At 48.4% G+C, this 23,962-nt stretch overlaps 1 protein-coding gene across 14 annotated transcripts in view; it reads left to right on the top strand.

The window, feature by feature from the left end:
* The first annotated feature begins 1,265 nt into the window (after nt 1-1,265).
* VGLL4 (vestigial like family member 4) overlaps nt 1,266-23,962 on the top strand; it is a 162,715-nt gene continuing 140,018 nt past the window's right edge. For 2 of the 14 annotated variants that reach the window (XM_055557390.1, XM_055557381.1), the window contains exons 1-2: nt 4,400-4,689; nt 16,527-16,603. In XM_055557390.1, coding sequence (XP_055413365.1) covers nt 16,540-16,603 — 64 coding nt within the window. In that variant the 5' untranslated portion in view covers nt 4,400-4,689; nt 16,527-16,539. The other 12 variants (XM_055557389.1, XM_055557379.1, XM_055557382.1 and 9 more) reach the window with 11 other exon arrangements.

Raw genomic sequence — 23,962 nt, 5'->3', positions numbered from 1 at the left:
GTTTTTGTTTCAAGAAATTTGCCCAATTTTTCTCTTTTAACTCCATATATATATATTTTTTTTATTGTGGTAAAATATGCAAGACATAAATTTGCTGTTTTAACCGTTTTAAGCGTATAGTGCAGTGGCATCTATGTTATTGTGCAACTGTCACTTAAGTAGTTATTTTTTTTAAGTAGTTAATTTAATTTTTTTTTAAGTAGTTAATTTTAATAGTGAACCCGTGAACCCACCAACCAAAAACTAAGACTTTGACAATGACTTGTATCTAACCAGTGGTTCCTCCCACCATCTACCCCTCGCAGGTCTCCTCCCCTGGTAACCATCATTCTGAATCTTCTCATCATCCTCCCCTCACTTCTGTTTTACATAGTTTTATTGCAGGTGAAGGCACGACTGTAATTATTCTTCATGCTATTTGTAACATTACAAGTAGGATGTTATGCAGTGTGTAATCTTTGGGAACTTGCCTTTTTCACCGACTACTGTCAGGATTAGTTTCTATCGCTGCAGGCCACTGTAAGTCACTGGTCGAGGCTGCTGTCTATGTTCCCATGTGTGGATAGTCCGCGTCTGACACTTCACACCTCCAGTGCACTTCTTTCTCCCTGTCTGACAGCGCCTTGAGTGTGTCGCTCATCGGCATGACCGAGACATTCAGACTGAGACCGCCCTGCTGAGACGTGGCCAGGGCAAAGTTGCCCGAACGCTGATGTAAGGCAGGCCGTGAGATTAATCCTCGGGAAGGTCGAAGACCGGTCACCTCCATGAGAAAAGGCCTTCTCTCCCCATGCTTTATCTGCAGAGTAAGGCTCCCTCCAAGCAGTGATGGAAATTAAAGAGGCAGCTTTAGGACCTCCACACTGACCCAGAACGGAAATCATTTAGCAGCACACAAATGGCAGAGTTGTCATACAGACCAAATGAGATAATGATATGTGGGGACACTTTGTAAGCCCCAGAGCCGTTTTATACATGTGCAGTTGCCATGACTCATGCGCATTATCTGGACAAATCATTGCCCTCTTCCTCCACGACTGCGGTACCCCAGCAAGACTAGATTTAAGGAAGAGAGCCGGGGAGAGATGTGAATGTTCATTGAATCTTCTGCCTGCTCTTTAGTCCATGCAACAGCTCTTCAAGTTAAGAATTGTGTCTTTTACAGATGAGAAAATGGCTTGACGACATGCCCAGAGTTCTAGAACTAATAGAGGTGGGGTTTGGGTTCAAATCCAGGTCTCTTCAAATCCAAAGCGCCTTCTTCACTGTCACACTTCCCCAAATCTGCTCCAGCAGTCCTCACCTTTCCTAATTTGGCAGGATGAAAACCTCCTCTTTATCCTTCTCAAGATCTTAGGTCTTCCTAGTCTGAGACTACTGGTGAACTAAAATGGAGTCTTAAAGAAAAAAAAAAAATCTTTGAGAAGACCAGGAGCCTTCCCAAGCTTTAATCTGTGCATTTACATCTGGAAACCAGGAAAACAGGCACAGCTATGCTTGGGTCAGACTGTCACCTGGGTCATCCTATGTCCACTAGCCCTGTGTGGACAGGAGGAGAGTGCATTTCACAGGGCGGGTGCAAGACCCTGACTCTGGTTCAGGCAAGGCTTCCACACTGTTTAGGTCCCTGATGGCTCAGTGGATTAAGAATCTGCCTGCAATACAGGAGACACAGGAGACATGGGTTCGATCCCTGGGTTAGGAAGATGCCCTGGAGAAGGAAATGGCAACCCACTCCACTGTTCTTGCCTGAAAAATTCCATGGACAGAGGAGCTGGGTTGGCTACAGTCCAAAGGGTCGCAAAGAGTCCCACAGGACTGAGCGCATAAACACCGGGGCAATCTCACTGTAACATGGAACTATTAATACCCGTCCTGCCTCCCCAACGGGGGCTAAGATCAAGTGAGATATTAGGCTGGGGCCTGATATAACTGGATGAGGTAAGAGATGGAAAAACAGTTTGAAACCTGCAAAGCATTTCCCTCCAGTGTTAATGTAAGCTGGCATTTGTTTTTGTTATCATTCCCTCTCAGCGGAGCCCTCTTCCCAGGGCAAGCTGTATAGTAGGAGCTCCCCATAATGACTGAGGTTTGAGAACAGCCAGAAGGCACGGGCACCACGAAGCCATTTAAAGCAAACCAGAGGAAGTCCAGTCCCTGACTATTTATTTTATGAAGTTAGCGGCTGGATACGTTAAGCAAATGTTTTCTTCATTGTGGCAGTCCGCGAAAACAATGGGGCAAGGGCAGCCCGGGTTGGGGGAGGTACCCCGGGGAGGCTCAGGCCTCCACCCCTCCTACCCCCAACCCCGAAGTCTCCGGAGAATGACAGGAAAAAATTAAAGACAGGGCTTTTCTTTTCGCGGTCACATGTCTGCGCTGCTGCTGTAATCAGAACCTGCACCAATTGGAAACGTTTCACCTCCTCCTCCTCCACGCCCCTCCCCCGGCACGTTTCGGAGCCGACCCGGTGGAGGACTCCGGGGAGTTTGCCAAACACAGCAAACACTGGGGCGTGAGCGGCCGGAGGGGGCTCGGCCTCGGATCTCTCTGCCTTCCTCCTCGGTTCCCTCCCTTCCACACTGTTTTCATTTTCTAGGACTTCCTCCTCCGGGCGCGGGAGGGGGAGGAAAGACGCTGCCGTGCGCCCGGGGTGTGTGTGAGTGTGTGTGTGGAGTATGCGGTGTAACATGCTGTAATGGGAGGGAGCCGAGCGGCGTCTGAGAGCCCTGGACTGCAGCGGCCGTTCTGATCGCCGGAGCACCTGAGCACACGCCTCCCCGAGCAAGGGCGACCTGTCCCTTCAGGTACGCGCGGCGGCCGGCCCGTCCGGGCTGAGCGGCTGGGTGTGTGTGTGTGCGGGTAACGAGCCGGCGAGGCAGCGCCCCAGGTCGGCGGCCGGTAGAGCGCGGAGCCCGGGAGGCGCCGGCGTGCGCGGCGCTCGGGCGGCTGTGCCGGCGTGGACGCCGACCCCCGGGCTCCCTTGCGCGCGGGCAGCTAGGCGAGCCGGTCGGCGCGAGAGGCGGGGGCCCGCGCGGGTCTGGAGCCGAGGGCGGCGGAGGTGCCTCAGGTCCTGCTCGAGTCCGCGGGCACTCGGCCGGCTGCATGGCGGTCGTGCGCCTGGGAAGTAAAGGGGCGGCGGGTACGGAGTCGGCCTCCAGTGTGGTCGTCGTCGTCACGACTGCGGTGTCCACCAGGTGGGAGACCTTACTGTGTGCGTGTGTGTGTGTGGGGGTGCTGGCCCGCAGTGGCGGGCACCTGGGCACGCACGGGAGGGTCTTCTGCGTTCCCGCTCCCTGGGCCTTTGGAGTCCGGTGTGTGTCAGAGGCTGGTACCCAGCGCGCGCTGCGCGCCGGCTCCACGCAATCCCCGGGGTCGCGCGCCGCCCCGGCCCCCGGCGGACGTTGGCCGCCCGAGCGCGTGGGCACCCGCCGGTGAGGTGCAAGCTGCCTCCGGGCGCGCGGCGGAGGGGGGTGGGGAGAGGAGCCTCTCCCGGGCGCCCCAGGCCCCGCCCCCGCCCCCGCCTCCCGGCCGGCTCACCTGGGCCGGCGCCCCACCTGCCAGGCGCTGGGGGCGGGCCCGGGGGCGTGGCCTTGGCGGGCCCCGTGGAGCCCGGCAGAGCCCGGGCGAGGGCGGGCGGCGCCTCATTCCAGGGATTCCTCGCGCTCCCGCGCTCGCGTCCGCCGCCGAGCCGGCTCTAGGCGCGCGCCGCCCGCGTGTGCGTTTGGGTGTGCGGAGCGGCGGGGGTCAGTGCGGAGCGCGGGCGCGAAGGCGCCTGCGCGTGGGCGCACCCCTGGAGTGCGCCCCGCGGTCGCGCCCCTGCCTCTGCCCCCAGCGGGGCCCGGCCGGCCCGAGGTGGGCGCTCAGGGAGCCGCCCGGCGGTGAGTGCGGGAGAACCGGGCCGGGTGAGGGTTGGCTTGCGGGGAAATCAGGGATGGGCTGACTCGGAGCGGGACGGGGGCGTCCTCCTGGAAGGACTAGGTGGCTTGTTCTTGCGGGGCACTTCGAGGCTCCCGGAGGGAGAGCTCTAGCGTCTGGAGTGGAAGGTGTCTAGGAGTCGGCGGCGAGGCGGCGGCCAGCGCCCTGCAGCCCCATGGTCGTGGCCGCCGGCTAAGGACGGCTGTGGGGCGGGATCGCAGAGCTGGGCAGCCGGGACCGGCTCTTCCTCTCTGTATACTTCCTGCCCCCTCCCCAAAACAAGACGGCACACTCTTCCTGCAGCGAATGCAGGCCTCGCCGCCAAGCAAAGGTCTTTTCGTTTTTTGTTTTGCGTAAAGTCTCCTTTTATTCATCACTCGGAGACCTTTAAATATCTTAGGTTAGGATGACAGTACTTGCTGGGGCTATTAGTCTTTACGCGCGCTAACGGCAACTGCTCGTCTGTTTAAACCAGGTGATTTTTTTTTTTTTTTCAATCAGTTTCACTTTGATCATTGGTGCTGTGTGTTTGCTAGTTGTATTTCCTTCTCTGCGGTTAATAAGAACCAGGAGCCTGGGGGGCGGGGGCGGAGGCGGGTCTTCTAGTTTCTACCAGCAGCTGGTTGCCCCCTGTATTCGAAAGGTACTGTCTCCTGTAGTTTGACTTTTTTCAAACTCAAGCCTACTTTGATGAAAACGAAGGCTCGCATCTGTTTCCTCTGAACATTCAAAGACAAAGGCAACAAGTGTTACTTCTATTAGTATTGGAAGGTCAGTTTTGCGTTCCATTTTAGCATACCAAAAACTTTTAACTCTTTCTCTGGCGTCAGAGTCCACAGACTTGTAATGTTCATTGTTTCCTGCTTGGAGCTGATGAAGTCTGCGCATGAGCCTGCGGGGCGTAGCGTGGGTCGTTTAAAGAGCCCTGAGGGGTCAGCGTCTCAAGGCTGTCCTGGGGTGGGGCGTGTTCTTGAAACAAGTTATCTGTCGTCTGTCTCTCAATCTCAGTGCTCTCATTTAAATAATGGATTAGGAAATACTTAGAAGTTTGTTGTCTGTAGTCTGGACAATTGTGTGTGTGTGTGTTTTGTGTTTCCTGTTGCGTCTGGCTGAAAAGTCATCTCCCTCCTAGTAGAAATGATGTAACCCCCTCAATTTGTTCTTTGACTTTGGCAGTGGTTTAATCCCAGGCTGATTGCCCTGGCCACTGTTTTCTCACACTTCTGGGCAGCCAGCCTTTGCTTTCCATTTGGAAGAGAATGCAAACTAATTTTTATGTTGACCAAAACACAATACAATTAAGAAGATAATTCTGCTATAAATAACCATGAACTGCATTCCAAAACTGTGAATGTTGCAGTAGAAACAACTCCCCCGGGCGTGCTTCTGGAGACTTGAACTCAAGAGTTATCCTTGTCACCTACTCAGTTTTGTGACCAGAAGAATTTCCTGCTAGTTAACAGTTTGCGCTTCATTTTCCTCTGTAAGAGCATGATAAAATCTGTTCTGATATATCAGTTTCAGGAATTACAGGGAATAGTGTGCTTTGAAAAACATTTTGTGTTATGCTATTTATAAAAGTCTTTGAAGACTTCAAAGAGCTTCATAAACACCGTTGTTGCAACTTCTCCCTGCTGATTTAGAACTGCCACTCTACCTTGTAAAGATTGTAACCTCTCTTACAAAATGGTATCTTTGGAATGAACACTTTCCCTTTCTAATGGTCTGTTTGGTAAGAGTTCCATAGTGGGAAATTCCTTTTCACTCCTTAGGGAGCCGGCCTTGTCATCATCTTCTGGTGGTTGCCAAAACAAATCCTAAGGACGATTTTACTTTGTGTTTGTTCCAAGTGTCTCTCCTCCATAATTTTGCCGTGCTACTTTCAGTTTGCCTTAATTAAATCGTAAGTACTCATAATAAAAGCTGCTTTCCAGACTTGAGTATGACTTAAAAATGAGTCGCCATAAGTTTAGGAGGTAGAAGTCAAGTACACTGGGAAAATGCTAATGTAACTAAAATCATGACACTGTGTGTCAGTGTTAACATACCAATTTGTTTCTTGATTGTGTTAGACAAGCTGTTGCAGCTATAAGAACCTGGTGAAAGAGTTTGTTTTGTGTTGTTTTTTTTTTTTTGGTGGGGGGTGGGGGTTAAGTTTCTGCCAGGTATGTTGACTGAGGCACGTCTGTGATTCTTTTAGGGAGCCTCTCTGAAGTCTCTGTGAGCTTAAGAGAAAAGGGGATACGACTGATCAGTCTCTAGCCATTTAGGATCTGTCCACATTAAAACAGATAAAAACCCAACAACTTAGAAATCAAACTGCCAAATGTTAATAATATAAACTGGCATGGTAGGGAAGGAAGGCGTGTTTGCAGGTAGTGCTGAAATCAGAAAAATCAGTGTTTGCAGGTGTCTGAGGCCTGATAACTGGATACAGTTGATCCTCATTATTCGTGGATTTCTGTATTTGTGAATTTGTCTCCTCAGTAAAATTGATTTGCAGCCCCAAATCAGGACTTGAGGCAGTTTCATCCTAGGCACAGGGGTTCAGCATTCACTAACTTAAGAGTTCTCAGAGGCTTTACAGAACATGTCAATGGCAAATGATGAGAACTGACCATATTTCCATATCTGATGCAGATAAGGAAAGGCCTTTCTAGTGATGCAACGTGTTATGGGTCAGAAGACTTTTCTAGGCTGCTGATAGGTGGGGAGTGGAAATTTTGGCGCAGTGGGGAGCTCGACTCGTGGAAAGTTTGCCAACTTGGGCTGTAATGTAGGTCACGTCACTCATTCCTGGGGGTGACAGATCCCTAAGAGGACCTGTTAGCACTTCTGAATAGGAGATTCTCAGTATCCTAGGCAAACAAGTGACAAGAACAAGCATGTCCAGAGTAAACTGAAAATGCCTATGAGGTGCTGTGGAAGGCTGAGGTGTCGAAAATAGGTTCACAGTAGCCTAAATATGAGAAAAGAAAAGATAATTCCTGCATCTATTGGACAACCATGTTGAAAATCGTGGTAATTGGTAGTTTACTCCAAAAGTCCAGATTTGAAATTTCATTTTCCCTCCTTGGACATGGTGGTGTTAGTGTGGGCCCCCCTTACAGGCATCTTCCAGTGGGTTTTTTGTGCAGCTGGGTGACCTTCAGCCAGCAGTAAGAATTTTGCACTGGCATTGAGCAGCTTCACCCAAAGGGTGTGAAATACACGATAACCTGCGTTTGGTTTCGCAGCTGTAAGTCTATATAGGTGGCCCTCAACAGGCGCATGGTCGCTTCCGTACTGTCCATGTGTTTGCACAGCTGACACCGATGCCAAACTGTATTATAGTAGCTAAGGGTTTTAGTTATTGTTGGCCAGGTTGTCACCAGAATCATCAAGGTGACGAAATATCACCCCCCCACCCCTCCCCGGCGCGGGGGAGGGGCGTTGCTGAGGGTGCCCATAGACTCAAGCCTCGGACCACTTTAGTATCAGAAAAGCTAAGATGGTTGAGTTGAGTGCTCATGCAAAGATTTCCATCCAGAGTGGTACCTGTGATTCAGCCCAGCTGGCTGTGTTGATGACGTGTTGGGAGGTACGGATGATCAGGAGACAGAACTGAGTTGATGGCAGGCACCTGATCCTGGTTCCTGATACCTGAGATGTCCCACATGGGGAGAAAGAGATTGGAGGCCGCCCAGCCTATGGATCTGCCCTATTGAGCGTTCACGGGGTGGGGGAGGGGGGCACGTTAAAGCCTTACAAGAGGTATACACCCCTGTACTAACTTAGTTTTCTAGAACAAGGGGAGCAGCACCAACAGAGCTGTTTCTCATCCTGGGGCTTATCCCCTGAAAGAAGCCATAAGTGAAGTGAAGTCGCTCAGTCGTGTCTAACTCTTTGTGATCCCATGGACTGTAGTCTACCAGGCTTCTCTGTCCATGGGATTTTCCATTGCCTTCTCCAGGGGATCGGCCTGACCCAGGGATCGAATCCAGGTCCCCTGCATTGCACGCAGACGCTTTACCCTCTGAGCCACCAGGGACGCCTGAAAGAAGCCATACTAGGGGCCTTAAACAAATATGTTTTTAATTCCCTGGAAATAAGCATAGAACTCATAGAAGTATTGTTTATACTTCAGACATTTCAACCGTCAAATGAATTTTCAGAAAACATTCTGTGTAGAAGTAAGGAGTTGGATACAAGGGGAAGTGAGGCAAGTCCTTCTCACATTGTAGATGTATACATTTCAGGAAGACAGGTCCGTAAATCAGGCCCAGGACACGTCCCGATAAGAGAAGTTGGACAAGCAAAGGATCCATCCATTTATACTCTGTCTTTGAAAGTACGACCATTGAAAGAGTATTATGAATAAAGACTGGCTTTCTGTTGGGGAGTGTGGCATACAATTTAACGTTGTAAGAACTACAAACAGCAATGTGAAATTTTTCAGATATCGTTTACTGAACCTTCAGAGTTATCCCTTGTAGTTTAATAGCAGGTTGTGTTGAGCATGACTAAGTGGAAACCGACCTTCCTGATACTGAACCTGTTCTTGGAGTTTGAAGTCCTCAGGGCTTATGTTAATTCCTGTGCAGCTGGAGTCCCAAGAATCCTTTGGCATTGATGCCAGATTCATCTGCCCCACTCTGCCCAGCCGACTTGGTGCGAGAATCTTCTTACCTGCCTTGGTTACTGTTCATGGGACTCTGCTTCTCTCTATTCAGAGGAAGTGAAATACATCCTGGTTTTCGTGTTCCCAGGAGGGGAGGGCTTGCCTTCCTTTGCTTTCTCCAGAAATTATCAGATGGTTCCTCGTATGCATCTCAAGGTATGGGGGAAAGAGCACAGGGCTAGAAGGCTTGCTGGAAGGTATTCTTTATTTTTGGTTTTGATTGTGTGTTTTGTCAGATAACTTAAGCTAAAACAACTGCTTTCTCTCCAAAAGGTCTTGATGAAAATTAGCTGAAGAATTAGTAGCAAAAGCATTGGATGGTGAGTCAGGAGACTTGGATTTTAGAGTTAGCTTCTTTAGGAAGTCAGCTTACATTCTTAGCACCTTGGTTTTTCATCTGTAGAAAGCTATAATCTATTTGGCCAACTCATGGTGAGAATCAGTGAGGTAATGTATGTGAGTATGTCATGAAAAGCACAGCTGCACAGCTCTGAGGTGTCATCTGTGACAATGCCAAGATAGTGCTCAATTGCCTTTACTGGGCATTTTCAGTTATGAGGTTGTATCATTTAATTCCATTCACTGGGCATTTTCAGTTACATTGTTATCATTTAATTCCATTCAGTGGGCATTTTCAATTATCTTATATCATTTAACCCACATGCCAAGCTTGTGACCTTATGAAGTAGGCAGCCTTGTTAAGTTTTCTTTAAGTGAGCAATGGTGGATCCAGAGAGGTTAAATGACCCCTGCAATTGGTGCTAGGCATTTGAAGTATGGAACATCATAGGCTGAGTAAGTGCTATGCTAAGTCACTTCAGTCGTGTCCGACTCTGTGTGACCCCATAGACAGCAGCCCACCAGGCTCCCCGGTCCCCGGGATTCTCCAGGCAAGAATACTGGAGTGGGTTGCCATTTCCTTCTCCAATGCATGAAAGAGAAAAGTGAAAGTGAAGTTGCTCAGTCGTATCCGACTCTTAGCGACCCCATGGACTGCGGCCTACCAGGCTCCTCTGTCCATGGATTTTCCAGGCAAGAGTACTGGAGTGGGGTGCCATTGCCTTCTCTGAGGCTGAGTAAGTAAACGTATTGAAATATAGGGCTCAGACTTAGGTTTTCTGATGCTGAAATCGCTGTTCCACTAATTTAACAGATGGTAAAGTGTAAGAAGGAAACAGTGTTACACGAATGAGAGAGGCTTCTAGCAAGAAGACCAGAGGCACAGATCTGCGAATTGAATGTTAACAGAAAGAATGCATGTGTTGCCCGAAGTTACTGGGGCCCCAGTTGGACACACTGTGGTGGAGAAACAGCCAGGAGGTGAATTCACGTCTGCTTGATGTGCCTGAAGCTCTGCCTGCGTGTGGTCACCAGAATCTGGTGGCGATTCAGTCTGAAATTTCATTTCAGTCAGCCTCACTGAGCTGCACGGCCAGCCACATGGACCGCAGAGTGCTCCACCTTCAGTGTAGGTTGCTGCTGGGGCAGCGGCTTCACGTTGCCTTTTCTGTAGTCTCTACACAGTGTTTAGCAGACAGGAGACACCCAGTGAAAGCCTCTGACTTCTGGAGGGTCCCAGGGGCCGCACACCTGCTGCCGTGGTGAGATCCTTCATGCTGTAGGCTTGGCCTACAGTTGTGTTTATTAGCTGAGGCTGAGCTCAATGAGCTCAGGAAGTGGTCCTGATGGAGTGAGGATGGGACAAGGCCAGCAGGGATTCGGGATACTGAAGAGTGTGCATCTGGGAGCTAGATGTGCCATCAGGGTCCCAGGAGAGTGATGTCTTCCTGTTTCGGGGTTTTGGCCAAGTGATGGCGTGGCAGGAACATTGGGGGGTTTGACTGAGCCTCTCCCCACCTTCACCAGTTTCCACCTTTAGCCGAGACTCGTGGTGATGGTGGTTTAGTCGCCAAGTCATGTCCAACTCTTACGACTGCACGGACCCCCCAGGCTCCTCTGTCCATGGGATTTCCCATGTGGGAATACTGGAGTGGGTTGCCATTTTCTTCTCTAGAGCATCTTCCCAACCTCAGGATCGATCTCAGGGCTCATGCGTTGCAGGCAGATGCTTTACTGGCCGAGCCACCGGGGAAGCTGAGACTCACACTCTTTGCTGTATTACAGTGTGGTTGGGCCACTGTCACTGAAGGAGCTGTGCAGTGAGCCAAGCCTGGTGCTGGATTGTTTCACCTTGGAAATCTCCTTGGAAGACTTCCACGACATATCTTGAACTTCTGTTCCCTTGCCTGAAAAAAAAAAAAACAACTAATACACCCCATAATTCTATTCCCACAATGGGGTTCATGTCCTCTTGTGGGTCTGGAAAAAAAAAGCTTCCTTGGTGGAAACCCAGAATAATGGTGTTCACATTTAGAGCTGAGCTTTTCATCAGCACTGAATATCCCTACATTTTAGTAGCTTTATCATTGATAACCTGTGTCTGCCTGCTTAGTTGCTCAGTCACGTTTGGCTCTTTGCGACCCCATGGACTGTAGCCCACCAGGCTCCTCTGTCTATGGGATCTCCAGGCAAGAATACTGGAGTGGGTTGCCGTTCCCTCCTCCAGGGGATCTTCCTGACCCAGGGATCAAAGCCGCATCTCCTGAATTGGCAGGCGAATTCTTTACCACTGAGCCACGTGGGAAGCCCCTCATTGATACCTTTTCTTAATTCTTCACAATAAGTTGAAAGAATGTATTATTGGGGATAAGGAAGTCTCAGAAAAGGAATATGGGCTGGCAGAGAAAATACCATTTCCTGGGGCAAAAAAAAACACCAAAGTATTTGTTCTCCTCATGATGAGGTATGTTCATAATTGACAACAACCACACAAAAAAGAGGGTGAATGGACTGGACCAGAAATGGGTTGCAGGGCAGCAGATCCCTTGTAGATGGACTTCATGTCTTTATATAGAACGACATTCCTCTCCCTTTAACGGGGTTATTACTGTCTTCTGGGTGTCAGCGTTTCAAGTGATTATGTTTTTGGTGATCATGATGCTGTAAAACCCATCACGGAAATGGGAACACTTCACTGGTGGGTACTTATATTAATTTTCCGGATGTCGCGTAATCTTTTGCAAAAGTTCGTAGGTGATTTATGGGTTCATAAAGGATATAAAATAAACCAGACTCGTCTCTCCACTGTTTAAAACTTCAGACCATTCAAGGACTTTTCCCTAGGAATAAGATCTCAGCTCCGTCACACCCCGCAGAGGACGAGTGACCTGGCCCATGCCACCATCCCGCATTGCCCCCATCTCCTTGGCCATGATCCCAGCAGCCTCCTGCGTCCACAGGGTCAGCTTGGCCTGTCCCCTGCCTCCCCGTCACAAGCCTAATGGCTCTCATCCTGTGGGTCTCTCATCCCAGAGAAATCTTCTCTGTCTCAAGTAGTGGCCAGTGCCCTTTTTCTGGTGCGTTTAGCATTATTTGCAGTTTATTGTGTTCATATATATATTTTCAATGCATATGCAGTCTTTTAAAAACTGTTAATTTGACTTCATTGGGTCTCAGTTGCGTCATGAGGGATCTCTCATTGACGCACATGGACTCTCTAGTTGTGGCACTTGGGTTCAGGAATGAAGGCGTGTGGGTTAGCTGTCCGACCAGGGATCAAACCGGTGTCGCCTGCATCACGCTGCGGATTCTTAACCCTTGGAACATCAAGGAAGTCCCCTGTTCACGTATGTTTTGACAAATAGTTATTTTAATACATGAAAAGCTCTTTCACTTCTCCTAACACTCTGTGAGGCAGGAAATATCAGCGTACCCGTTTTACGGGTGAGGACACAGATGTAGAGCGACTTCTCAGGTCACACAGGAAGTGGCTGAGCCCAGGCCGACTCACAGGGTTAGTGACCCCCCGGCCCCAGAGAGTCCGCTCTCCAATCCCCACGGTGCCATCATGCTCATTTCCAGTGGGGTGTGACCCTCTCTCAAATACTGTAGCCATAGTCCTCCCCCCCGCCCCCCACCCCCGCCACGTTACTCACATGTTTCACTGGGTGTCCTGGGCTGTGGATATTGTCTGAAATGTAAATTTCAGACGTCTGTTTTGTTTGACTGTTATCTTCCGCCTTTCCTTGCTGAGGTCTTCTGTGCCTGCATAATGCCTGGTCCTTGGTCCTCATCTCCCTGCTGTGTCCCCTGTCGTCCTTATCTCATGCCTGGTTCCCACAGAAGCCTGCCCTCTGGCCCGCCAGTGACTCCTGACTGCACCCCTTCCGGTCACACCATCCTCCCGTCACCTGCTAAACCATAGCATCCCTGACCCTACTCCCCCAGCCCGCTCAGGGGCTCACCACTGCCCGCTGGTTGCCTGCTCCAGTGACTGGAAACCGGTCTGGCCAGCCGTGGGCTCCCTCCTGGGCCTCCACCCACATCTTGCTTCCCAGACTTTGCTGCTGCTCCCCGACGAGACTCCCAGTCCTGACCGGGCTGATTCGTCTCCCTCCCTGATTCTCATTCCTCCGCTGTGCCTTCCCTCAGGCTGTGGGTCCAACAGGACTGTACACGTAAGGATCAGGGTACTCACACTCAGGAAGTATTCAGACCGTGTGATCCAGGTGGCTGGGAGAGGTCTGCGAGGAGAGACTGCCCAAGGGAGAGGGATGGGAGGGAAACCTTTGAAGTGGCTTTTTTAAGGCACACACACACACACACGTTCACGGGGTAAACGCTTGAGCTGACAATGATCTCTCTTTTATCCCACACGACACATTTTACTGTTAAATTTTGCCTTTTGTTACCCTGTTCCATGTACTTCACGAACGAGGTTGTAATGTCTTAAAAGCAGGCGTGATCTCTTCTGTTCCTCTGTGACCTGTCTGCTGAACTCAATAGTTGTGTAATAAAAGTTGGTGGGTGGCATTAATAAGATTGCAGCAGATGGCAGGTGCTTCGTAGGGGACCTTTAAAGCACCTAATTTCTTATCTACCTACTTTGAACCTAAATCACTTGGGAAGAATAAGCATAAATATGTGCTCTTCCGCATGCTTGAATTCTGGACCTACTTCTGTGTGTCCTTTGGTATCTCTATGCTTCGATATTTTGCCTCTGGGCAAATACTTTGTGTAAGAGGCATATGTTAACATGTATCTTTGGGTGTTTAGAATTTTGAAAGAGTTGTCCTTCAGCTTACTGAAGCAATTAATTTAGGAATTGTGAGCCTAAATACCGACCTACAGAGTAGACTGCTTATCAGCATTTACTTAATCAAAATAAAAGACTTGCAACTCACACCTTTCCTGAATAGGGAGCTGGCTTGGGTGAACAGAGTAACTGAATTTTCGTGCGTTCAGCAAGCCTTTTCCTGTCAATGTGTCCCAGACTTTCGTTTTCTCCACCTTTGAGCAAGTTCCCGATTCTTAACTCTGGAGGTGATCTTTTCTATTGTATAAGAAAGATGAGGACTGTGCGTGTCATTCATTTTTCTCTCGAGTGCCTCTGAGTTGACTTGCTCCCTCCTTGTCTCTGAAAAAGAAGAAATTTACTATTTACGTGTCCTCCCTGCCTCTCAGGGCCTTCTTGGACTCTCCTCTTTCATGTTGAGACTGGAGTAGGTTGCCATTTTCTCCTCCGGGGGATCTTCCCGACCCAGGAATCGAACCCGAGTCTCCTGAAACGTAGGCAGAATCTTTACCATCTGAGCCACCAGGGAAGCCCCATTCATTGCGCTCTGCCCATCACATCAGATCATCCCCTGCCTTCAGCTTCCTGTTCTGCAGATTGTGTCTGTAAGCTGCTATCAGGATAACTTTCCTGGAATAGCACATCGATGGCCAACTCATTGCTTGGCTCAGAGATTTCAGTGGGTCCTTCATTGACACAAAATCCAGCCCAAATCCCGTGAAAGCCCTCTGTTCCCCAGTGACGTGGCGTCAGTCCAGATTTCCATCCTTGTCACTCACTTCCTGGCCCCACACCACTCATCTTGCTGATTTGGCCGCTGGTTCTTGAGTGTGTTCCACTTCTCTCCTTCCCTTCTGTATTTGTCCCTTCATCCTTCAGAGGCTCACCTCACCTTCTGTTTTCTCCACAAAGCCTTTCAAAATTTGTTGGAATTTCTACAGGATTTTTTTTTTTTCAATAGCACTGTTTTCGCACTTAGCGCATTTCTTCCTAATCCTTGACTTCTCTAAGTATCCCCTAAGAGATGTTTCAGGTTAAAAGAAGGGCCAATGAAATTTGAGAGATTTCAAGTATATAGGACTGCCCTCCCTACCACCTTCGCCCATGCAGAAGGCACAGCAACCCATCAAAAGCCCAAGAAGGAAAAGAAATCGCTTGATGTGGTTTATTCTGGTGTTTCCCAAACTTATTTATCATAGAAAAAAATTTTTCCTCACAAAATATGAACATCCAGTGAAACACTTGGGGGAAAAACTCTGCCTTAAACTAGCTTTCTTGTTGGCATGTCTACTGTATAAATTGAAAGCTCTTTGAAGCCAACTGCTGGGCTCTGTTTATTTTTCCTGCCTTGGTACGTAGTCAATAAAGTTTATTGAATGAAATCACATTGCAGGATCACAAGTGTATGTTTTTTTTTTGAGGCCTGACGTATGAATACTGTAAAACAAAGCTGCTCTGCTCTGTCTAGTACTAGCCCATACAGTTTTGTTCAGTCTTTAAGCCGTGTCCGGCTCTTTTTGACCCCATGGACTGCAGCACGTCAGGCGTCCCTGTCCTTTGCCATCTCCCAGAGTTTGCTCAAATTCATATCCGTTGAGTCACTGATGCTATCTAACCATCTAATCCTCTGCTGCCCGCTTCTTTTGCCTTCAGTCTTTCCCAGCATCGGGGTCTTTTCAAATGAGTTGGTTCTTCGCATCAGGTGGCCAAAGTATTGGAGCTGCAGCTTCAGTCCTTTCAGTGAATATCCAGGGTTGATTTCCTTTAGGATTGACTGGTTGGATCTCCTTGCTGTCCAAGGGACTCTCAAGAGTGTTCTTCAACACCACAGTTCAAAAGCATCAATTCTTTGGCACTCAGCCTTCTTTATGGTTCAACTCTCACATCAGTACATGACCACATACACAGTAGGTACTCAGTAAAGGCTGAAGAATGCTGAATAAATGCTGAGTGTATCTAAAGGGTGCACTTAAGGTATTTTTTCTCAGTTGAACTGACAGGATCTATTTTCCTAATAACTGTGAGTGCATGCGTGTGTGTGTATATAGTTTTAAATCTCAAACAGGAATTTTTCTAGGTTTTCCACCACCTTCAGCTCTTCTTCAGTGTTTGCTTTTATAGCTGTGCTGTAATTTAAGAAAACAGAATTAAAAATAAAAATCCAAGTTTTATTAAAAAGCGTGATAGGTGGCAGTGATCGCTACAAAATAATGACATTTTAGAATAAAGATCCCTTTTGGACTTAAAATGCCCTTTAACTCAGCAGTGGAATTCACACAATTTTCATGACTCCATTGCATATTTTAAGCTCCACAGCTTTGTAGCGTCTCTTAGCTCAGGAGGCAAAAGAACAGAGCGATTCAGTCGTTGTAATTTTTGTTAAAACTAACAAACCAACAACCACCACCACCGCAACAGAAGCGTTGCTGGCGTCATGCTGTGCTCATAGAGTAGCCTTTGTTCTAAGAAGTGATTTTACTGGGTACGTCTGGACAGGCCTGCTGTTATACGTACATGTAAACATTTATAAGCACAGATAACATGGCACGAATATTCACAACCTGCCTTCTTTTAGTCCTGACTTGAGCAGCCTCCTGGAATTGGCACGGTTCGGCTCAGTGGGCAGAATGGAGTTTAGCCCCTTTCTCGGTCTGTTCCCGAACCGCGTCTGTTGGCTTTCGTCCCGGGCCAGAAAAAGTTTCATCTTCAGCCTTGGGATCTGCATCTAATGGAGGAGTCACCATCTCATGAGTAACTGCCAGAATTCTAGAAGAATCTTTTGAATTCCTTTTAAATTCTTCTTTTCCCTTCTAGGCTCCAACCAGGAATGGAGACCCCATTGGATGTCTTGTCAAGGGCCGCATCGCTGGTACACGCTGATGACGAAAAACGTAAGTCAGGAATCCATTCTAAGTGCTTTGCACCTCTCCCCCCTTGCCTCCTGCAACGTCGTAACATCAGGTGTTTCTCCACATGGTTTTGGGGCTGCACGCTGTGAACCTGGCTTGTTTTCTTCAGAGATAACAGCTTGGCGTCCTTATTTTTGTTTTCAAGAGCCAGAACATGTCAGTCTTGTAAATGATATCTTTGGATTCTAGGGCTTCAGCTGTTAACCTCAGGAAGTCCTTTCCTCTGCAAGATGCTCTTAAGCGGGACGTGGAGTACAGATGCTCCTTCCATGTGTCTCTAGAACTTTCGATAAATAGGTGTTTGTCAATAGACTGATTGACCAGCAGAGGACTAGAGACGTGAAGACTCATCCAGAATCATCTGTCATTGGAAGTGTGTGTATAATGGGAAATAGTCGTGCAAATCCCACCTGTACAGCTGAGAGAGGGCACATACTGGGGTGGGGTATGCCCACATACTGGGGTGTGGTGGGAGAGGTGTAGAAGAGGGGAGAACACCGATGTTGGAGGGTTGCTTGCCACTGTGTTAAAGCTATTTTCCTGCTCCTCCTCAGGCACCTTTGTTTTTAAATGCTATTGTTCACTGTTGATATTTGCAGAAATGACCATTTTCTGTGGAAGCTAGGTCGAGGGTTCTTTTTTCTAAGCCCTGAAATGCTACTAACAAAAGATTTTTTGAGGTGGAACTTTCATACATGGTAAGTTCTGGAAGGAGGAGCAACTCTCTGGGTTAGTTCTTGACAAGTTTGGCAGCCGGAGCGCACGTTCCTTGAGACGTGAGATCTGCTTTTACACTCGCTGGTAGGACTTTTGTTTGTCTAAGCCTCAGCTCTCTCGCTAGTCACAGGAAATGGCAAGAGCTGCTTCCGAAGTCTTTGTGAAGATGACCTGGGCCACTGTGTGTGTAGAGCTTGCCGTAGCCTCAATTGCTGGGGCTGCTGCCGTGCCCTGTCCTGCGCGCGCTGCGTGGGGCCCTCTGGTGGGACCTGATCTACTCCTTTATGTTGTTACAGCGTCTGCAGCGTCGCCCCCTCTGCTGCCGCTCACGCACGACCATCTTTAGATGAGTGATTGCCTGAAATAGCCGTTGAAGTTTGTTTTTTTCCCCCAGCCTTTTACATAATGTACATCTGTAACTATCCCTTCCTAAGTAACTGAAGCTCAGGGATGTTAAGCATCATACCCAAGGACATTGAGCTCCGCAGTGGCAGCTCAGGTTGTAGACTTTTTATCAAAACAACAGCAACAAAAACCCCTTTATGCTGCTAAGATTGCAGCATGTGTTACTGACTTGAAGAGCTGGTTACAGATTTCTTTAAACATTACTATAGCCAATTTAGAAGCTTTTTTTAAAAAAATATAAGACAATATTTTGAGTTTCTCTGTTTTGTGATGTTGAGTTCGGATCAGTAAAACAGCATCGTGTTTGTGCATATGAAAAATAAGTGATGCCCTTGGAGTGGCTTTTGTGTCCTGAGTGTAGAGAGGGTGAGTTCCTTCTCCTTCTCTACTACGTTCTTGGGTCCCCTCCCAGAGCCCAGCTTTAGGATCTGTCTGCTCAGCCTGGAGGCCTGAATAGCGACCAGTTGTGAGAGCAGTACATGTGGATAAGGGGCATTTCTGGGTGGGCAAGGGCAGTCCTGCCTTCATGGAGCTTGCGTTGCTCGCTAGTCGTGTCCAACTCTCTGCGACCCCCTGGACTGTAGCCCACCAGGCTCCTCTGTCCGTGGGATTCTCCAGGCAAGAACACTAGAGTGGGTAGCCATTCCCTTCTTATGGAGCTTATGAACCGATTTCTGCATTGAGTCTGGCGGCTGTGAACTGTTCAGCAGGGGAGGCTGGGCGTGCTTGTGACATAGACGCCAGGTGGCTGCGGTGCCTGCAGCGTGGGGGAGCTGTTTTCACAGAAACCGAAGGATGCTGCCAAGGGAGAGAGGAGTTCTACCTTCCTCCTGCGATGAACACAGTATTAGTGCTTTAAGAGGACGGATGGATGCCTGTGTAGGTCAGAAGGATCACAGGGTAGACTTTGTTCTGGGCTCCAGTTGGTTTAAGAGTGGGCCGGCGTGGTTCTGGGGTCCCCTCTGTAATGGTTTCAGCATCTCTAGACCACTTTTGACATTTAAAGATGGGGGAAAAAAAAAGTTCAAAGATGTCTGTAATTGTTATTATTAACATGGGCAGCATTTTTGAGAAACTGTTTTGCTATGGTGCTCTGCACTTCACCCACAAGAGAGCAGAGCCCAAGAACCAGAAATTCACTGTATTTTTTTTTACCTAGCAGTGTAAGGGCATGAAACGTCAGGCATTAAGTTCACAGCCTTTCTGTGGATTTCTTCAGACCCATTTGAGCTTTTTCAGCCTGATTCAGCGCTCTCTGCCCTAGATTAATTCTGTTTTAGCTTCTGTTGTAAGTTGCTCTTATACTTCACATTCTCCTCAACTTTAAAAAAAGTCTTGTGTATGTAATCTGATGTGGGTGTCTTATTACAAGCAGAAAAATGTTCTACTACTAGAGATCAGGTTTCTAGCTCATGTGGGTGACCTCAGTGGTTCTCTTTCCTTTTGCTGCTGGGGAGCCAGAGACTTGGGCATTTTTGAAGATGCTATTGTTTTAGCATTTGGAGGAGAACAGTATCTGTTAGGAGCTGAGTACTTAATGCCTGATAGCCTTAAGGCTTCGTTATGTCTACCAGTGAAGAATCAAAGAAATACCTTAACCGTACACTGCAGAGATAAAGTCAATAGTGAAATGGTGGTTTTGTGGAAACACAATAGCTACTTATCTGGATGGCCTAGAAGGAATACGCTTACTTAAAATAATCATTTCACTGCTCATGAGACATTGATTGAATCAGCACCCTGAGTAATCCTGGAAGGTATTTAATGAAAATGCAACACGATGGCCAATTTTCCATGTGCTTGAAGAATCTCTCTTTGCAGGGATTATCAATACTGGTGCTGGGAGCACACACAATAGCGTGTGCTCGGCGTGTCCAACTCTTTGCGACCCCATGGACTGCAGTGATTTCCCAGGCAAGAAGACTGGAGTGGGTTGCCATTTCCTCCTCCAGAGGATCTTCTTGACGCAGGCATCAAATTCACATCTCTTGGGCCTCCTGCATTGGCAGGAGGGTTCTTTACCGGTAGCACCACCTGGGACCTCAACCTTTTACCAAGCCCATTTTTTAGGAGTCAAACTTTTGAGGAGAGAATTCGAGGACAGGACGCATAGGCACCGATGTTTATATTAGTAACAGCACCTGGGTGTGTCTGTACCGGGACACGGCACTTCACCATGATATGTACAGAATGTTTTCTTTTTGGTAATTTTGTTTTTATGTGTCTTGATTATGAGTTCTTTTATCTGTTGACTTCCTCAGGCTGGAATAATTTTAAGGAGCGTGTAGCTTTCTTTTTGAGGATTCTGGTGGCGGGGACAGTACCTTTGTTTCATCTAACGAATACTCATATGATCTGAACAAGCCAAATGAGGTTAGCGTGAGTGACTCACGGAGAGCGGTAGGGAAAAAAGGTGGCTTTCACAGTGTTGCTGTTGCATCTGCTCCTAGAAATTCAGTGACTCCTTGTGTGGTGAAGGTCACTGAACACTGACTAATTGATGAAGCATAAATTACCGCTATCCTTCCAGGGAAAGCATTCCTGGGAGCACTGCCTTTTTGTTATCATGGGGACTGATGCCCCAGATGTGTGGACATTTGCATTATATAGATTCTGTTTGGAGGAGGAAATGGCAACCCACTCCAGTATTCTTGCCCGGGGAATCCCATGGACCAAGGAGCCTGGCAGGCGGTATCCATGGGGTCACAAAGAGTCAGACACGACTGAGTGACTAAACAACAAACAGGGTTCTGTTTGGGGCTTCCCTGGTGGCGCAGCCATAAAGAATCTGCCTGCAACGCAGGAGACATGAGACTCTGGTTTGATCCTGGGTGGGGAAGATCCCTTGGAGGAGGAAATGGCTACCCACTCCAGTGTTCTTGCCTGGAGAATCCCATGGACAGAGGCGCCTGGAGGGCGAGAGTCGGACACGACCAGAGTGAGCACATGGATTCCAGCTCGTCTGCACACCCTTCATGCCCCAGCGGTTAGTCAAAGGTTAAATCATAAACCTATCGATTTAACAGTAAAGAGGAGTCGCGCTCGCACTCTGTCTTCTCCGATGGACTTCTGTCCTCCCGGGCGGCCAGCACTGCCTGCCAGTCAGGTCACCGTGTGTGTAGATCCTGGTGCCATAGGCGGTGCCTTCCTGTGCCCAGAGCAGCTGGGGCCGCCCCGCGTCCTTTCTCTCTCTCTCCATTCCTCCCGTCTTCTTGTCTTTGCTCTCCACACCTGACACTGTGGCTTTCCAACATTTTGGCCAGGGCCCAGAAGAAGAAAAGCTTTCACTTTGTGACCCTCGGACTCATACTGACATAACTGATAGAACAACTTCATGAAACAGTTCTTACCCTCACTCTTGCACAGTTATAGCTTGAGTTGTCTGTATTTCTTTGCATTTTACTTTGTCTGAGTAAAAATTGGGTCGTGACTCATTATGTTGACTTGAGGATCTGCAAATGAACTGGGTGGGACCTGTAGGTGAAAAAACAAGAATTGGTTTTTTATCTCCTTCCTTGGATAAACTTGTTTCTGGCTCCTCCGTTTATGTCCTGGGGAGCTTGACTAACCGCTGGGGCATGAGGGGTGTGCAGACGAGCTGGAATCCTTGTGCGGCTGGACAGGGTGACGTCATCACATTGTTCTCGGTCAAGAGCCCTGGAGGCCTTGGCACACCCACTCAGAGCGAACAGGACTGCCCCTTTAGAAGCCGTTCTGCCGTAGCCTAAGGCTGTCCTCTTCTGATTTTTAAAGTCAGTGCTCAAGAAAGCGGTCACTCTCCTTCAGTTAAGTCTGTTTAGGTCCCTCTTGTTCCCCCAAAGCATGCTCCATTGAGACTGCCCAGTAGACCCTGATGGGGAGCATGCCGATCAGATCCTTTGCAGCCTAAGGTGATGGCTTTGGTCACTGCATTTGTGCTGTGCATCCTTTGTGTTCTAGCACCTGTAGAGACACCATGTATCCAAGACCTAGGCTTTCTGTGGCCATGATTTCCAGAGAGAGGAGGGAAGGAGTCTTGGTAAGCATTCTACAGTTGCCTCCCCAGCATGGGTCCCTCCCCCCAGGTGTGAGTTACTGAGTCACTGGTCCAGTAATACTCCTCGGGGACTTCTGGATCTGCCTCTTTAACCAGGAGGGGCTGGATGCTTCTAGGTGTGAGATGAAGTAATTCTTGGGCTATTAAAGTGACCGCTTTAACCAGGTTCTCCAGTTGTTCATGGATGTGTGCTCAGTTGCGTCTGACTCTTCTCAGCCCCCTGGACTGTAACCAGCCAGGTTCCTCTGCTTTGAGATTTCCCAGGCAAGAATACTGGCGTGGATTGCCACTTCCTCCTTCAGGGGATCTTCTCAACCTCGGGACGGAACCTGGGTCTCGAGAGTCTCCTTCATTGGCAGGCGGGTTCTTTACCTGAAGCGCCACCTGGGAAGCCCCCCCGTTGTTTATAGTTCTCTTCCTATTTCCTTCTGTCTCTCTATATGTACGTATGTATGTAGTGTTTGTATATGTGTACACACACACATATATGTGGGTTAATTTGACAGCAAATGGCAGATATTATGCCTCTTTACTTTTTACACAAGTACTTACGTATGTATTTCCTATGAACAAGAACATTCTCTTGCATAACCACAGTTTGGTTATCTTTATTACAACCTGACTTAAATATACATAAGCATAAAACTGGGCATAAAATCTTTACGCGCATAGTTCTTTTACAACTTCATAGCCAGAACTTGAACCTACAATTTAAACGTAGCCCATAAAAATTCGCCACGATCCAGCAGATGACGATAAATCCAGCTCTGCTAGCGTGTGGCGCCCGGCACTGCTGCGCCGCGGTCGGTCCCTTTGACGTCACCCTGCCCGTCCAGCCGTGTGTCCTTTGCCACAGCTCCCCCACCACTTTATCTCTGCAAACTCTCGTAAAGTATTTCCCTGCATGCGTTATGGTGGCATAAACCGGTGTGCTTTTAGCGCAGAGACCTCCGTTTCATACTAGGTTTGTTTCTGTCCTTTTCTTATGAGACCCGGGGGGAAAACACAAACACACTCACCAAAATCGTGTGCCAGCATTATGGTTATATAAACGGTGGGTGTCTCATTCAGGATATGCTTATGTCAGATTTTTTTTTTTAAGTGTTCTCAGTGAAATACCAGCGCAAGTGAAAACTCCTCCCGGACCCCCCAGCATTTGCCCGTGGACCCCAGTTACAGGGTCACTGCATTATCATTCTCACAAGAGCCCTATTCAGGAGGTACTGTGCTCAGTCCCAGTTTATAGACAAGGAAACAGAGGTGTACAGTGCCTAAATAGCTTGCCTAAGGATGCTTAGCTGGTCCTGGCGCTGCTGAGGTTTGAATTCGGGAGCCTGACTCTGAAGTCTGACCTCTCGTTCCTCTACTCGGGTGTCCTCAGGTGGAAGGCATTGAAGACACAGCTGTGGATTAAAAATGAAACTGTGTATGCTCCCTCCACCAGTAAGTCAGCAAGAAGGTTTTCATTTGGAAAAGGCTTCCCAGCCAGTGAACCAGCATTTCCCGAGTGTTAGTAGCTGTGATCAGCCACACGTGGAGGATGGGTGACGGCCCCAGAACTTCTCTGTACGCTGCGCTTTCTTTCCCTGTGAGTAGCTCGGTCTGCTCAAGGAGCGAATCTCAGCTCTTGCTGACATGGGCTGCTTGCAAAGAAACAGGATGCCTCACTGCCAAAGTGCCAGGCAGAGACGAGGTGACCGCTGTCCAGAGACGCTGAGTAAGGGAATAGGTTGGACTTGAGAACCTAAGGTTTTGTGGGTCTGCGTCAGTTTCCAGACTTGTTCGAGGCGAAGGTTCTTCTCCATTCTGCTTCATATTCCAAGCGTGGACCATTTGGTGCTTATGATCAGCCTCTAATAAACATCTGTAGATAATAAAGTAACCATGGGAGTAAAGGCTCATCTCTAAGGAATTAAGTTATTGAACACGAGCAAAAATGATTTTGCTCTAATTATCACCATTACTGCCAAAAACGTACCGAGTCAACGGAATATCATGTCCCTCTCGATAATACTGTAGACTTTGCAAAACTTTTGCAGTAAGCTGAGTAGGAGGTGTCAGAGGGGAAAATGAAGCTTTAGGACTTTGGATGCCTAAATCAAGATTAAAGTAAAAAAAAAAAAAGCTTGACGTGCTTCTCCCCCCTACCTCAGTACCTTCATGTGCAATCACATGCTGCTGTG

The sequence above is a fragment of the Bubalus kerabau genome, chromosome 20, assembly GCF_029407905.1.
Source record: "Bubalus kerabau isolate K-KA32 ecotype Philippines breed swamp buffalo chromosome 20, PCC_UOA_SB_1v2, whole genome shotgun sequence".
Classification (NCBI taxonomy): domain Eukaryota; kingdom Metazoa; phylum Chordata; class Mammalia; order Artiodactyla; family Bovidae; genus Bubalus; species Bubalus kerabau.
This window is presented reverse-complemented; position numbering and strand designations above follow the sequence as displayed.